We start from the raw sequence: 17,781 nt of genomic DNA, 5'->3' as shown, positions 1-17,781 counted from the left end.
GTGTGGACCAACACCTCGCCTCTTCTTTCTTATAGGTTTAATGTATAAAAACTGAATATTGATTTCATTACACCCCCTGCGTGGGGACTCATTTTTGCAACAACCTATAATATTCAAAAAATTTCAATAAAATACTTTTGAGACCAAAAACAAGCCCTCATACGGCTCTAGGAACGCCACGATGAAAAAAAAAACTTTTAAAGAGCAAGCAGGCTTTGCCACTTAGCGATTAATCCTGTACTCTAAGTATTCATAAGTATTTGACCATTTTAACCCTTTCCAATCCACTGTCTGACCTCTGAAGACATTATAATTTACGGCTGTACAGCTCCGATGCTGGAAGACGTCCGTCGGGGTTCTCTTACTGTATATTGCCAGCCTCTCTACTGTTGGAGCCTATCCAATGTGTCACCTCATGCAGTACTGGCTTTAGCCAGCATATAGCGCCATTGTATAACAGCAGAAAAAGAGTAAGCCCCCTAGGAAAACCAGGATACAAATTGGATTGGAAAGGGTTAATAGAATACACAGATAAAATTCAGGGTGGCAGCTGTGTAAAATACTAGAATACAAGTAGAATATATTTAGAACGTGATATGAGAGTAACTCAAAAGAAACAGACGCATTTTGGTGACCTATGCTAATAACACAATAAAAAAAAGAAGAAATAAGTCAGGACTTACCCAAAAAGAAATTTATAGGTGCAGATTAAACCACGGCTGCAGAAACATACTGTTCGAGCAAAAAGCGGCAACAGCACTCAATATACATGTTTTACCAGAAAACACATAACTATGATACATACACTAACCACATTAAATAATGCATCATAGTTATGTATTTTTCTGGTAAAAATTGTATATTGAGTGTTGTTGCACTTTTTGGTTTTTGCTTGAACACTATGCTAATAACACAGCAGTCCTTTCGGGGATAAAATCTCCTAAATTCTTCATTTTGCACTTACTGTAAAAGCAAAGCGTGCATCTTTAGTGATGTCCCAGTGCCATGAAAAAACTGATGACCGTCGCCTCCTCTGGGAACCCAGTCCTGGCCACCAAAAATGTCCTTCTTCCTTTCCTGTCCCAAAAGCGTCAGAGACATCAAAGCTTGCCAGTTCCTGGAATACCTGGAGAGGCCGAATGATATCATTAGGCGAGTTCCATAGTGCCTTGTGCATGCTACATTCATGACGTCTGATCATGCCATCAGTGAGGCACTGGGTGGCAATGAAATCCACCAGAGGTGATGAGGATATTGTGCGCTGCTGGTGGTGTAGAAGCTACAGAAACGTCTATTTCAGTTTTAGTTCCGTTTCTTCGCTCCAAACGTGAAGCAGAGATGGAAAGCTCTAACAGAGCCCCAACAGCGGCATGAATGGGCCCCACTACAATCTGGAATGCTTCATATAGATCCCAGCAGGACATCATGGGTATATACGTGCCAGAACTACTGCCTGCAGACAGGGATTTCTGCAATCAAGACGGCGGACAAAACCGAATTCTTCTCTTTTAATAAGCAAATTAGAGGATGAATGTGGGAACAGAGAAAAACTAATCGTGGCTAGGTTAGGGGGCGATGGGGATCATCTTTAACACTTTAAGCACCAGGGTGTTTCAATCCAAAAAGGACCAGACACACGTTTTAGGGTTTTTACTAGAGATGAGCGAACACGTTCGGCCCCGCCCCTTTTTCGCCCGAACACCGAACTTTGCGAACACCTCGGTGTTCGGGCGAAAAAGTTCGGGGGCCGCCGTGGCAGCGCGGGGGGGTGCGGCGGGGAGCGGGGGGGAGAGGGAGAGAGAGAGGGCTCCCCCCTGTTCCCCGCTACTGCCGCCCGCGCCGCCGCGCATCTCCCCGCCCCCCGGCGGCACCCGGACACTTACGCGCGAACACTCCAGTGTTCGCTAAAGCCGGTGTCCGGGTGCGGATGTGTCCGTTACGGACACGTTCGCTCATCTCTAGTTTTTACCCATGTGGTGGCTTTACTGCCCTATTTTTTTCTTCTTCAGCCACCAAAATAATTTTTGCTGCGTTTTTTCTCAGTAACATACGGAGCCAATTTGTACATTTTTTTTACTGACATTTTTTCCCGATTTTTAGTCTTATCGGGTGCAGAAAAAAAAAAAAACCTTTAAAATTTATAGCTGCTTATTTTTAAAATGAGCATATTTATGCGAAGATAAAATACGGGAATGGGTTTGTCATTTTGTTTTGGACGTTTTGATATAGTATTTGCATAGTTTGGAATTACAGGGGGGAATATGGCAACGGTTTTGGTTGGAATCGTCAGTTGGTCATTTCCTTTATGTATATTTTTATCTTATTCTATTATTTTTTTTTTCTTATTTGTGTAACAATTTTTTTTTTACCATCTATGTCCCCCGTGATGTCATTTAAGACCTCTGGGGGTCATTCACATTGTATTTATTTATTTATTTCATACTTTTCCACTGTGGCTGGGGCATCCACAGGAGCATCTATAGGAGCCACCGTTACAGAGAAAAATATTCCCGGTAGTGACAATAGTCACTGGCAAAGCTGATCAGTGTCTGCTAGGATTCTGCAGCTCTTCTGTAACAGAGGGCACCTGGCAGTCACATGATCGCCAGGTTGCATAATGGAAGTATTACTTCCACTTTTACTCTTTAATACATAGCACTCATTGAACGTGGAAAGAAGAAGGCAGAAGCCTTTAACAAAAAAAACGCTTCTACCTTGTTCTTCGGCTGTGTCTAAGCAGAGGCTTTAATCCTGCTATCAGTTAATTATAGTATAATCACTATATATATTACATACATATATACACATACACACACACATACATATATATACATACACATATATACATACACACACACACACACATATATACACATACACACACACACTTGATCATGTATTCTAATGGGTCCAATCCAAGGTGACTTTTAAAGGGAATCTTATAGGCTAAAAGTAGGTGGTCCACTGAGTCCTGGGATGTAAGTGTTATACTTACCTCCCCCATTGTTTCCTTCTGTCCGAGCTGGAAAATCCACTAAAAGCATTGAGCGGCGCTGCTAAAGTGGCCACCTGTTCCAAGTCATAATGGGTGGACTACTTAGCAGCGCATTAAATGCACTGCAGCAGTAGCAGCTTCCAGGACTGACATGAGGGTATGATGGATGAGGTAAGTATAACACTTACATCCCCGGACTCAACGAGTCACCTACGTTTAGGCCATAAGCTCAGCTCATAAGGCTAAAAGTAGGTGACAATCTCTTTAATAAAGCATATTTTACAATAAATATAATTAAAAGCAATGGAATCAGATACAGTTTCTATATAAACTGTATTAGTAATGTATTATAAATAGAGATGAGCGAGCACCAAAATGCTCGGGTGCTCGTTACTCGGGACGAAATTTTCGCGATGCTCGAGGGTTCGTTTCGAGTAACGAACCCCATTGAAGTCAATGGGCGACCCGAGCATTTTTGTATATCGCCGATGCTCGCTAAGGTTTTCATGTGTGAAAATCGGGGCAATTCAAGAAAGTGATGGGAACGACACAGCAACGGATAGGGCAGGCGAGGGGCTACATGTTGGGCTGCATCTCAAGTTCACAGGTCCCACAATCACTGCCTGCATGACACTCCGCTGCCACTTCTCCTGAGTTACATGCTGCCAAACCCCCCCCCCCCCCCGCACTGTCAGCATAAAGATCGTTCTTCTCTGCCGCAGCAGTAACAGCTGTGGCAGAGAAGAACGATGTTAGCCCATTGAATTCAATGGAGCCAGCAATACAGCCGACTCCATTGAATTCAATAGGCAAACATCGTTCTTCTCTGCCACAGCTGTTACAGCTGTGGCAGAGAAGAATGATTTCTCTTCTATATGTTCTCAATGGGGTCAGCGCTGCTGCCGCCGGCCCCGTTGAGCGCATATAGAGAAGAGAATAGGAATCGCAGATCGCAGATAGGTGCGATCTGCGATTTCTGTTCTATAATTTATCGGACGAGCGCATAAAAAGCGCTCATGTGTCCGATAAAAATTCGCCGGACGCATGCGCAAATCGCGCGAAAAACGCCCGTCTGACTAAGGCCTTAGTCAGACGGGCGTTTTTTCGTGCGATTTGCGGATCGCATGACGGATGCGCATCCGCAAATCGCGTGACCGGTGCCCGAAAATCGCCCGAAAATCGGGCGGAGCTGTCCAGCGCATTGCATTCAATAGAGCCGGCAATACAGCCCGCTCCATTGAAAGCAATGCGCTGCGGGCGAGTGTGGGATGAATTGTCGGGAAGGGCTTAAATATATAAGCCCTTCCCTGCAATTCATCCAGAAAAGTGTTAAACTAAAAAATATATATATACTGACTTGCTACCGGCAGCCGGAGTTCCGCGCGGCCGTCCTGCAGTGAGTGTGAAGGGGGTGTGAGTCAGACCTGCCCCCTGATTGGCTCAGCGCTGAGCCAATCAGGGGGCAGGTCTGACTCACACCCCCTTCACACCCACTGCAGGACGGCCGCGCGGAACTCCGGCTGCCGGTAGCAGGTCAGTATATATATTTTTTAGTTTAACACTTTTCTGGATGAATTGCAGGGAAGGGCTTATATATTTAACCCCTTCCCGACAATTCATCCCGCGATCGTTGGCAGCCCATTGATTTCAATGGAGTCGGCTGTATTGCCGGCTCCATTGAATTCAATGGGCAAACATCGTTCTTCTCTGCCACAGCTGTTACAGCTGTGGCAGAGAAGAATGATTTGTCTTCTATATGTTCTCAATGGGGTCGGCGCTGCTGCCGCCGGCCCCATTGAGCGCATATAGAGAAGAAGGACCGTTGGGGTTCTTGAAGCCTAAAATCACTCCTAACACTCTCCCTATAGCAGCCCCGACATCAACAGCACTTTCCCTCAGCTAAGTGAGAACGCATCTGTGGCGAGCCGCGGGCCGGCAGATTTTAATACTCGGGTGACACCTAATCTCGCCAGCCACTCACTGCAGGGGGGTGGTATAGGGCTTGAACGTTGCAGGGGGAAGTTGTAGTGCCTTCCCTGTCTTTCTATTGGCCAGAAAAGCGCGCAAATTTCTCAGGGAAGAAAATCAAAGTAACTCGAACATCACGTGGTACTCGTTACGAGTAACGAGCATCTCGAACACGCTAATACTCGAACGAGTATCAAGCTCGGACGAGTATGCTCGCTCATCTCTAATTATAAATATACAAATTATATACAGATCTCACACGCACATATACATACACAGATTATATTTTCATTAGTGTCTCACGTCCTTAGTTGCTACTACAGTTTAGTTCTAAAAGGTCATAGGCAGAATTTTTACTAAAAGTTATAAAAAAAACTTTTTATGAGAAAAGAGAAAGAAGTTTCCATTTCCTTGATAAAATGAGTCTGTGTGTACTAACCTGCTCAGGAGTTATTTGAAATCCATTGCGTAGGAGGTAGAGGCTTTTATCCACAGTGGACACACACACACAGCTTCCTCTGGTAGCTTTTACTTTAATGTCGATCACATCACCTGGTTTAGAGTCATTGGAAGAAAGGGCCACCGAGACCTGTAACGCAATAAAAGATGTGGGGAAATATGTCCTCGTGGTGAAGAAGGACTGAGATACAAAGGAAAGAGTAGATACATTACAAGTATTCTGAAGAGTATATCTTCTCAAGCAGGCGATCACAGTGGTTCCTCAACATAGAATATCAATTGGTTCTGGGATGACTATTGTATGTTGAAACCATAACCCTATGAAAACTGGTAATTGGCTCCAAAGCCTCCAAGATGTCAAGTAAATACAATATATAATAATCAAGATAAAAGACAATTACGCCGAAAATGATTACGGACAAAACAAATCCTTACATATCAGAGTCAGTAAGAGCTTCCCGAAGCTGTAAATCATTTTCTATGTAGAGGGCAGGTCTGTACAATAATGTGTATTAGAAAAATAACATGGCCGCCGTCACCTGGTGTCCAAAGGAGCCGCACATCCTGGCACAAGTATAGGGTAGTACGGGATCACTGTATGCACTTAAGTAATACAGGTGTTTTATCAGTGAGATGCCCATGCTGATTGGCTGGATTTTCCAGCAAAGTTCAGTTCTGGCCTGTTTATGAGAGCATTATAATATTACATGTTATATTACCAATTCATAGAATCATAGAATGATAGAGTTGAGAAGGACCTTCAGGGTCATCTGGTCTAACCCCCTGCTCAGTCTAGGATTCACTAAATCATCCCAGAGAAATATTTGTCCAGCCTTTGTTTGAACACTTCCATTGAAGAACTCCCCACCTCCTGTGGTAACCTGCTCCACTCATTGATCACCCTTACTGTTAGAAAGTTTTTTCTAATATCTAATTTGTGCCTCCTCCCTTTCAGTTTCATCCCATTGCTTCTGGTCTTTCCTTGTGCAAATGAGAATAGGGCTGATCCCTCTGCACTGTGACAATCCTTCAGATATTTGTAGACGGCTATTAAGTCTCCTCTCAGCCTCCTTTTTTCTTGCAAGCTAAACATTCCTAGATCCTTTAACCGTTCCTCATAGGACATGATTTGCAGACCACTCATTATCTTGGTAACTCTTCTCTGAACTTGCTCCAGTTTGTCTATGTCTTTTTTAAGGTGGGGTGCCCAGAACTAGACACAGTATTCCAGATGAGGTCTGACGAAGGGCTGATTCCCACGCAGCGTTACCCCGCAGCTATTAGGTTCTATTGAACCTAATAGCGCAATGCTCACAGTGCGGAATTCCACCGTACTCACCCGCAGCATGTTTTATTTCCCGCGGGCATACGCGCGGATGGCTTCCTTTGCACGCAATGGAAGCCGTCCGTCACGCTATCTTCCGCTGTGTAGCACAGCGGAAGATAGTGTGAAAATGCTTCCCCGCCTACTGCTGTCTGCATCATAGGACGCGGTGGGTGTGTCATGTGACGTGGTCGGGGCGCATCACAACACTGCCGGCACGTCATGCGCACCAGAGCATCATGCGGGACATCGGGCGGCAGATGCGGAGGTAAGTATGGGGTCTCTGGGGGGGGCGTCGTGATGGGCTCCGCTGTGGTATTCCGCTTGCGAAGCCCATCACGGCCATGGGCATTAGGCCTAAGGAAGAGTAGAGGGGGATAATTACCTCGTGTGATCTAGACTCTGTGCTTCTCTTAATACATCCCAGAATTGTGCTTGCCCTTTTGGCTGCTGCATCACATTGTTGACTCATGTTCAGTCTATGATCTATTGGTATACTCAAGTTTTTTTCACTTGTGCTAGCCCAATTCTTCCCATTCTGTATGTGCTTTTTAAATTTTTCTTACCCAGATGTAGGACTTTGCATTTATCCTTCTTAAGTACCATTCTGTTAGTCGCCGCCCACTGTTCCAGCTTTTCTAGCTCTTTTTGAATACTCTCTCTCTTTCCTTGTGTTAGCTATCCCTCCTAGTTTGTGTCATCGGCAAATTTCATCAGTTTTCTATCAATTTTCTTCTCCAGATCATTTTTAAAAATGTTGCACAACACTGGGCCTAGGACAGAGCCTTGTCGTACCCCACTTGATACATTCTTCCACTTGGATGTTCAGCCATTTATGACCACTCTTTGAGTACGATCACTCAGCCAGTTGTGAATCCACCTAACAGTTGCCTTGTCAATCCCATGTTTGGTCATTTTTTCAATCAGTATGGTATGAGATACTTTGTCAAATGCTTTACTAAAAAGTCAAGATATACTATATCCACCGCATTTTCCTGATCAACCCAGTCGGTGATTCTGTCATAAAAGGAAATTAGATCCATCTGGCATGACTTGTTTGTTACAAACCCATGCTGGCTCTGGTTAATTACTCCATTTTTATCCAAGTACTTGCATAAATGCTGTTTAATAATTTGTTCAAAGATCTTTCCCGGTATAGAAGTCAGGCTCACAGGCCTGTAGTTTCCTGGATCCACCTTCTTCCCTTTTTTGAAGATAGGGACAGCATTTGCATTTTTCCAATCTTCTGGGACTTCTCTTGTTCTCCAGGAACTTTCAAAGATTATGGCGAGTGGTTCAGCAATTACCTCTGCTGCTTCCTTTAGTGTCCTAGGATGTAATTCATCGGAACCTTGAGACTTGGATTCATTTAGGTTAGCTAAGTGTTCCCTCACCATCTCCCTGCTTACAAATAGCCTGCATTCTTTTATTCCCCCAATAGCACAGGGAAGATCAGTTGATGTTCCATCTACTTTCTGAGAGAAAAAAAGATATAAAATAGGAATTTAAAAGTTCTGCCTTCTCAACATCATCCTTAACCAATTCACCATTTTCATCTCGTAAACATCCTCAGAAGGGTCGGTAATTTGGGGGTTATTCTGATTGGCAGATTGGAGTTGGGAATAAACACTTTCCCCGTAGAATGAGGAAAATTGGCTTCTACCTCATTGAGGTTTTTTTTTGCTCTGAATCAACATTGGGGGGGTAATAGGCTGAACTGTAAAGACGTGCCTTTTTTCAGCCTAAGGGCTCCTATCCACAACCATGTCTTCACTGCATAATACGTGTACGTTGCATGGACGCATGATACGTGGTAAATGAAGTCAATGGACTTCCATTGATCCATGCATATGTACATGCAGATTCGCAGGAGAAATAAGTCACAGCATGCTCTATTCCTCTGCGTACCACAAAGCGTGAGCCCTATACATTGGTATATGCAGTGTATGAAATACAGCAAGGAATTTAAAAAAAAGAAGAGTCACACTGCGCATGACTGTGTGGGTGTGATACACGGGCATGCATAGTGAACACGCAGCCATATGCGGTCTCTGCTGCCAAACCTGATGTTTACAAAACAGTAAAATGCTTGGGAAGACCTGCACCGTTTTATGTATACACCTGTGAGCATGAGCCCTAACATACTATGGTACTATGTATGTTTTAGACTATACAATCCCCTAGGTGTCTCCACACACTTTTTGGCTGCTCTCCTTAAGGAGACACGACACCCCACCTGACCCATGCTGCAGACCTCTCACAAACTAAGCTAGAAACCTACTGCACAGTGATGAGAGGCAAACACCCTGAAACAGCTGTATGTGCATGGTTCTCTGGCTTCCTATTTCCAATCATTTTTCAGACTTGTTAGAAAGTCACATTGATTTGGAAGGAATACTGCCCTCCAATAGGTGGCGCTGCAGATGGTATTTTTCCTATCTTTCTTATTTGCATAAATTACCCAGAGGAGCTTCCATGGCCTTATTAGTCTCCTCACTCACCTTCTATATATCCCCACACCACTTTTGGGTGCTCTCCTTGGGGAGAGACTATACTATCCCTCCAACCCATTGACCCCCTAGGTGTTTCCACACACTTTTTTGTGTGCTCCCCTTAAGGAGGTACGACACCCCTCCTGACCCACTAGAGTTTTTGTGTAACCTAACAAATTTCTGCTTTAAGAAAGCAATATCAAATACTCAAAGTTTCCACAAAACAAGTTTTGATTAAAGGATCATCTGTACCCAGGCCCTCTATCAAATTCCTAACGACCACTTGTCCGTTAGTATGTATGTATGTGTGTGTGTGTTTCTCATGCTTCGCCTTTGGTGACGTTATCGCAGGTCCGACAACATATATAAAACACAGAGCCTGACCGACAGAAGAACAAAGTTTAAGCTCTTGGAAGGGGAAGACAAAAATAACAATATGAGAATACAACTAAGCTATTATTATCTCAGACACAAGTGGTCCTGACAGAAGACACTGACCTACTGCCACCCCAGAGATCTGGTGGGCGGAAGGACCTCCAGTGACATCACTGTTGTGGGAGGCTCCATTGTGCAGTTTGGTAAATATAACTGGTACTATAATTGTTCTAATAATTACTAGTTATAGTATATACACCTGAGCAACTCTAGGCTTTCAGTAATAGCTGCAGAGGATTGTAGCATAGCTGCTAGAAGAGCCTCTATATCTCAGCATTGTGGACAGCTCTAGTAATGTAGAAAATATAGAACTACAGTCAGTCTTTAAAATTACCTGGTTCTCAAAAGCCGGCTTTATCAGAATTTGGGTGCTGTCAGTAACCCCTTCTCCATTGTTCCTTACGTAGTATATCAACAAGCGGCTGAGAGGGGCCATAGTATGAGTTACAGGGAAGTGAACGTGTGTCAGCCACACCTCGGAGTCATTGGATGATCTGCGGTCTGTTGAAGTTGGAAGAAATAAGAGCAGCTAAAACATTTCTAATGAACATTACATAACAACCTAGCAAAGTATCAGAAATGTAATACAAACAGCAAAGCCTAATGACCGCAAATGGGAGAACCAAGCTTGGAACGGAGTAGAAAAAGGATGTTTTACAATGTAGACTTGGCCCAATGCACACAGCTGTATGTGCACCGCGGGATCCAGAGCTCCGTATCCCGCAGCAAATACAGCCCATAGGACATGTATTCAAAAATGCATTTCTATGCCCACGAGTGGAAATCGACTGCGATATTTCACTCATGGGGTTTCACTTTTTGTGCAGGATGTCCTATAGTTTCTGTTGGTGCAATACACTTACTTTTTTATATGCCTGATGAAGTTTACAAACGAATTGAAACGTGTTGCCTTACGAATAAACTTTTGGAGATACTCCGATTACTCATGTTAATTCTCTAAACGTTTCTAATGACACCCGTTTGAAGAGAGCATTTTGTGCCTTCTATGTCTCTACACTGGATGCGTGTAAAGTGTATTGCTATGTATGTGCATGTAAATAAAAGTGTACATGTGTTTTATAACTTGTTCTGGTGTTTGGGGCATATTTACTAAAACTGCAACTCGGGCAAGATTTGCACATTTTCAAACGTTTTTGGATACACTAGTAAAAAGGGATACAACGTGAGGGCTTATTCAGACGACCGTATATCGGCCAGGTTTTCACGCCGAGCCGATCTACGGTGTCCCTCTCTGCAGGAGGAGGAGGCTGGAAGAGCCGGGAGCAGTGCACTGAGCTCCTGCCCCCTCCCATTGCAAATAGTGGCAAGGGGCGGAGAGGGGGCTGGAGCTCAGTGCTCTGCTCCCGACTCTTCCAACCTACTACCCCTGCAGAGAGGGACACAGTATATCGGCTGAGCGTGAAAACCTGGGCGATATTCGATCGCCTGAAGCCGACCTTATGTTGTTTGTAAGCATTTTTGATGTATTCCTTGGAATTATAAGCCTAAGGGCTCAGTCAGACAAGCGTTTTTTTCACGCACGTTTAGGCGCGTTTTAAAAACGGCTCTATTAGAACCAATGTTTTTCAATGAAAGTGGTCATATGTCTTTTTTTTTTTTTTTTAGAAGTGCCTAAAATTCTCACCTGCAAAAGATAGGACATGTGAGTGCAAATGCACCCGGTCACACAATGTGCAATTTTTTCCCACGCCTATACATGCACGAAAAATTTGCTCATCTGAATGAGCCCTATGATTTGTGTTACTGTATCTATGTAGTCAGCTTGGTTCTGGTATCATACCTATGTAGTCAGCTTGGTTCTGTTATCAGATCTATTTACTAAGCTCAGTTTTGCTATCGTAGATATCCAGTAAACGTCAAATCATTTATTAATATTGTGGGGGTCCAACAAACTTCCTACAGCCCAGGGTGTTTGCATAACCATGAATGTAACAAATCATCTTATAGCTGAACGCACGGTGTTGTTAAATAAGGACCTGTATATTGAGAACGATGTTGAACAATGATAAAGCCTTTCATTTAATATTTACAGAATAACGAGAAGATAAGCCATTTGGCACATTAAGAGAACATACCGGCTTCATTCTCTGCTGTTTCATTGAAATCCTTATCAAAGGTAACAGGTGATGCTCTCTTGGCTCTCTGCAGAGTGATATTTGCGGACTGTTTCCCAGAAAGCACCAGGTTTCCACGAGATGCAATCTCATAATGCAGAGTGAAATTACAGGGGCAGGTGGACTTCAAGACAATCAGGGCATCCTCACCCACCTGCCATCAGAGGAGGTAAAACAAGTGACAAGACTCATATTGCACTTTGTCTTCCAACAAAATCCTTCACATCCTCAAAGTCAATATAAAAGGCAGTAAGCTTGCAAGTCAACTAAAAACTATTAGAGCTGGAGTGTAGCAGCATAAGTAATGTGCCCGGCAATAGTTAGAGGCCTCAGTATATAAAGAGCAGAAGATTAAGGCATAAATCATACAAATCCCTGTTTCACCTTTGGTTATGTATGTTCTGTAACTAACTTTTACCTCCCTGTGTAAGGGGTGTTTAAAGGGAACCTGTCACGTCCCCACAGTACTGTGAACTAAGTTATGGTGCTGTGAGGGAAAGTGAACGGGAATCTGACTCTTCAGGTTTTCACCTGCACACTCTCCCATAGACTTGTATGAGAGAGCGCTCACACGGGAATCTAAAAAAAGAGTCAGATTTTTTTAGCTCCACACGACCTTTGGCAGGTGAAAGCGCTGGATTGTGGGAGCGGGCGAGTATAAAAAATACATCATCCATCTCGCTGTCCCATCCCTCAACAGCACTATAACTTAAGTTCATAGTACTGGGGGAAGAGATTCCCTTTAACCCCTTGAGTGGCGGGTTTCCTACCACCCTGTCGTGCCCACCAGGGCAGGTTTTTTAAAATAGTCTAATCATTGAATTACAACTAATTTTGCAGTTGCGTCTCAAGAGCCATAACTTTTTCATTTTTCCATTGACATGGCCATATGAGGGCTTGTTTTTTGCGGGACAAGTTGTGCTTTTTTTTAAACAGGGGGGAGGAAAAAAAGAAATGGGGAAAAAAGAAAAAAAAGGGGCCATGTCATTAAGGGGTTAAATAATGTATTAACTTCCTTCTCTGGGTCATTACGACGCACACGGATACCACATGTGTGATTGTATTTTTGATTTTTTACAAAGTAAAGGGAGACAAGTGTTTTTATTATTTTTTTTTATTATTTTTTTTTTTTGTCCCTTTAGGGGACTTCCACAGGGACTCATCAGGACCCCTGATCACATTCCAGGGGTCCGATGGTGACAGCCCTTTACATGCTGCAGTGACAGCCCTTTACATGCTGCAGTCACATAGACTGCAGCATGTAAAGGGTTAACACAGCAGAGATCAGAGGTTTTCTCTGATCTCTGCTGTAAGAGCTAGTACCTAGCTGTCCTCTGACAGCTAACAACCAGCTCTCCCTGCCACAGAGACCATGGGCTTGCTTCTGACAAGCCGATGGTCTCTATGGCAACCTGTAAACAAAGCAGGAGATTGCCGGCACATCTGTGGGTCTGTGCAGGCAGAGCACACTGTCACAGCTTGTGGCATTGTGCTCTGCAGCTCCCATAGTGATACATAGCCCGGAAATCTTCCGGGCTATGTCACTATGAGCAGTGGAGCTCGTCCTGGAAAATTTCCGGGCGTGCCACTCAAGGGGTTAATAACGTTACATCATTTCTCTAGGAAAATAATAAATGTGCCCTATTATTTATTCAAACAAGGAAGATGGAAAAATACCTCTGCAGCGCCACCTATTGGAAGGCAGCATTCATACAAATCAATGTGACTTTCTCACAAGTCTTAACAATGATTGGGAATAGGAAGCCAGAGTACTATGCACATACAGCTGTTTGCCCCTCATTGCAGTAGGTTTCTGGCTTGGCTAGTGAGAGGCCTGCGACGTGGGTCAGGAGGGGTGTCTCCTTCAAGAGAGCAGCCAAAAAGTGTGTGGAGACACCTAGGGGTTGAGTGGGGGGATAGCATAGTCTCTCCTATTCCCAATCATTTTTAAGACTTGTTAGAAAATCACATTAATTTGTAGGAATGCTGCCATCCAATAGGTGGCGCTGCAGAGGTATTTTTCCATCTTCCTTATTTGCATAAATTACCCGGAGGAGCTAGCATGGCCTTATAAGTCTCCTCACTCCTCTTCTAGGTGCCCCTACGTCCCTTTTGGGTGCTTTACTTGGGGAGAGACTATAGCTTTTCCTGACACTAATCCCCTAGGCGTCGCCACACACTTTTTTGGTGCTCTCCTTAAGGAGACACGACACCACCCCTGACCCAGTATTTATTGGCACGGAGATTGATGTGTGTGGGAAAAGGGACAAACATACAAAAACCCTAGCTCTGAGGGGACTTGGTGTGGTGATGAAGTGTGTATTTGTGAGAAAAAGAGGTGAGACACTACGAGAAGAAAAAAGGAGGAGGACGCTGCCGTGCATGACCTGGACCGGTTTCACATCTGGGTTGGAACCTCCAGTCGGAGGTTCTATTGCAGAACTGGCACAAAATACTGGGAGAAAAGGCGCTGCCAGGCACCTGAGTGGAACCAAAAACGCACCCCATTATAGTCAATGGGGTCCATTCGGCACGGTTTGATTTCATCCTGAGAATGAGCTGTTCGGACACGAGGATTCCCCTTTCCTGCTCCCCATACTGAGTAGGAAAGAGGAACCCTGGGAGTAAGTGTAAAACCATCCTAAGATAAAGTGAGGCCTGTTGAGGAACAGAAAAAGAGAAAAAACTCTGTTATAAGAGGAAAAAGAGGCCAACTGAAGAGCAGAGAGTAGGTAGAAGTTCCCCGCCATCAGAGAGAGAGACAAGAAGAAAGAAGCATTTCGTGGCTTTTGGGTGCTCGTATGTGAACGAGAATTCTGCACAAGGTCCTTGAATGGTCATCTGCCAAAGCCCTTTGCATGGTTTCATGTTTTTTCTAGCCACCGGGCATTGTGGATGCTCTGCAGAATGGAGATGGAGCTTCTCCTTCTGACGGTCTTGGAGGTGAGAAGTATGGGGGAATTATTTAATTGGTAACTTCCTTGGTGTCTTCCTTCTTTCTGCCACATTGCTTACTGTGGATCCCACTGAGGCACCCACCTTTCTAAATCTGAATTTGCAGGACGAAGCTGAAGACATGAAGTGTCAGTTAGAGGACTCCTCCAACCACCCCATCAACAGCACTGACCAAGCTAATTAGGTAATGGGACCTCACTGGTATGGGAAACTATTATATTCGGGGGAGACACTATGTGGCACATTGTATCGTCATTTTAATTTCAGGGGGAACTTTGTGGAGCACCTTTATATTCAGAATGCAATGTGTTGGTCTCATTATTATGGGGTACATAATTGTGTGGCACTATCATATTCATTGTGCCTGTAGATCATTGCTGGTTGTATACAGGGTGTATGGACAGGCAGTTTGCCTACCTTCCTGGGAGCTAGACACTGAGTGACACTGTTCACTTCTCAGTGATATGAACGGCTCCTGCGGTCCATTGGCGTTCTCAGTAAGTATTCTCACATTCGCTGTTGTTGATGCCCGGCAATCAGCAACAACTGTTCATGTACTGAAAGGTGAACACCACTGTTTCCAAGTCCCAACATAGCCATGCAGCGAGTACAAAATGGAATTCAAGGGGGTTCCTCAGCAGAAATGTTCCCCCCTCCCCCCCGCTTCCCTCCCACTTAAGAAAATTCTGCTTAGACCCTTGCTGAAATTTCTGGTGTTTTTTTAAATAAAAGAGGACAGTGCACTCCCTGTACTCACCAACAGTGGTTTGTCAGGCGGTTGAATAAGTAGATGGCACTTGCTTGGAGAATACCAGCTGCTTATGGATAAGTAGTTTGGCAAATATTGCTCTTCTGAAGATTTTCCATCAATAGCTATAACCTTTGACTATTAAAGAGAGAAGAGGAATCAGCAGCATACCAAAAATGGAAGTGATAATACATAATTAGGCTTATCTAGCCAACCCTATAGCTATAGTCTTACCTCCAGCCACACATACTGGGCTGCTGTTGGGATAGATGGTATCTGAAACTCAACCAAGCCATTTTGAGATACAAGCTCACTGGTGTAAACATTGTCTTTTGGCGTAAGTTCAGCTTTGATTCGCACAGTCACTCCATCGGCAGGGCTTCCATCTGGATATGTAACGTCAACCTATCCAATACAAGGTGATTTATTTATTTTACTATACAAAGTCATAGAGACACCTAAATCCATGGAAAATGGTGGTTGGTAATGACATCATGTGAGTGGCATGTTGTTAAAGGGAAGTGGGCAAATCTGTAAGGGGTGGTGTCCAACAGAGCAGCAATTTTGAAAGCTACCATCGAAGAACCAAGTTGGTATATTCAAAAGGAAAGGTGTGCATGTGACATATGTATTTATTTGTTACAGAATTTAATGAGGAATCCAAATCTGTTCTTAAATGTCATATACCTTTAGGCCTCATGTCCACGGGGAAAATCAGGCCCGCTACGGATTCTACATGTAGAATCTGCAGCGGGTCCCTCCTGCCCCGCGGACATGAGCGCTGAAAATAGGAATTTAAAAGAATTTACCCATCCGTAGCGGGCGGGGAAAGTCTTCTCTTCCTCACGGCCGGATCTTCTTTTTCGGCCGGCGGATGAACTCGTCACGGCTGCGGCACGTCGCCGACGTGCCGCGCGCATGCGCCGAGCCGAAGCAAGAAAGATGCGGCTGTGAGGAAGAGAAGACCTTCCCCGCCCGCTCCGGATGGGTAAATTCTTTTAAATTCCTATTTTAGGTCTCCCGCGGATCCGGACGGCTTCCATAGGCTTCAATAGAAGCCCGCGGGAGCCGTCCCCGCGGGAGACCCGCATGAAAATGGAGCATGGTCCAGATTTTTTCATGCTCCATTTTTAAAAAAATCACTTTTATTGACCATCCGCGGGTATTTATCTACCTGCGGGTGGTCAATGCATCCCTATGGGGTGCGGATCCGCGGGCAGGAGAAGAGTTAAAATCCGCTGCGGATTTTAATTCTTCTTTTGCGCGTGGACATGAGGCCTTAATCCTGCCGAAGTTATTATAACTCAAATCAATGCAGAGGATTTCAACGGTTAGCACCCGAACAGACCACCTATCCGCCATGGCACATCTAGCCAAATGCTTGCCAAATTTTACCAGGCGGATACTGTGTTGAACCTGCCAAAAGTGGACGGAACAAAACTGCCACAGATGAAGCAACAACATTGGCCATTCTGGCGTTGTCCTGCAAGAGCCCACATCGTACCACCGGGCGTTTGTCATAAAAGAGCAGAGTGAGTCGAACTACCGTCGGGCAGATACTGGCTACATAGGAATGGCACCCATGCAAGATCCAGTTGCTGCCACATCTCAACTAACTATAAGCCCGATTTCCATGTTGAATTTTCAGAATGGTTGTCACAGCAATGGCAACGGGACCCACATTTCACAGAGACGGGACTTTTTAGTGATGATGCAAACATCTATGTGAACAAGGAGATGTACAAAACAAATTGGCACACAGAAAGTCATGATGTGGTGCGGTGTACGAAGATAGTGGGCCAATTCTTCACTGACGGTAACCTTACTGCTGCCACGTATCTGCAATGGTTACGTGACAAGGTATTCCGATCCCTGTGCAATGAAGATATCACCACGCAGGAACACTAGGAATGTGCTATCAAGTCCAGGGTTTACTCGGTAAAAAAAACAGTAGATGCAATAGCAAATCCTCGACACCTGTTCAAGCAAATCTGCATTGTGAATGGGAGACGAGGATAGCTTTGATGATTCGAAACAAAGGGGAGCACATCCAGTAAGTGGAGCATTGTTGTGTTCCACGTCACGAAAAACTTTGACAGGAATATAGGTACATGACAATTAAAGGGGTTGTCCCGCGCCGAAACGTTTTTGTTTTTTTTTTTAACCCCCCCCCCCCGTTCGGCGCGAGACAACCCCGATGCAGGGGTTAAAAAAACAACCCGCACAGCGCTTACCTGATTCCCGGCGGTCCGGCGTCTTCATACTTACCT

General features: G+C 44.5%; 1 protein-coding gene across 1 annotated transcript in view; it reads right to left on the bottom strand.

The window, feature by feature from the left end:
* Positions 1 to 17,781, bottom strand: part of CPAMD8 (C3 and PZP like alpha-2-macroglobulin domain containing 8) — a 140,138-nt gene that overhangs the window by 79,596 nt on the left and 42,761 nt on the right. The window contains exons 12-17 of the mRNA XM_066604614.1: positions 15,746 to 15,916; positions 15,521 to 15,649; positions 11,770 to 11,962; positions 10,008 to 10,174; positions 5,403 to 5,552; positions 965 to 1,126 (exon numbers count right to left, since the gene is read on the bottom strand). Of these exons, the coding sequence (XP_066460711.1) occupies positions 965 to 1,126; positions 5,403 to 5,552; positions 10,008 to 10,174; positions 11,770 to 11,962; positions 15,521 to 15,649; positions 15,746 to 15,916 (972 nt within the window). The remainder of the gene's footprint in view (positions 1 to 964; positions 1,127 to 5,402; positions 5,553 to 10,007; positions 10,175 to 11,769; positions 11,963 to 15,520; positions 15,650 to 15,745; positions 15,917 to 17,781) is intronic.

The sequence above is a fragment of the Eleutherodactylus coqui genome, chromosome 5, assembly GCF_035609145.1.
Source record: "Eleutherodactylus coqui strain aEleCoq1 chromosome 5, aEleCoq1.hap1, whole genome shotgun sequence".
NCBI lineage: Eukaryota > Metazoa > Chordata > Amphibia > Anura > Eleutherodactylidae > Eleutherodactylus > Eleutherodactylus coqui.
Note: the sequence above shows the minus strand (reverse complement) of the source record. Positions and strands in the feature narration are given on the sequence as shown.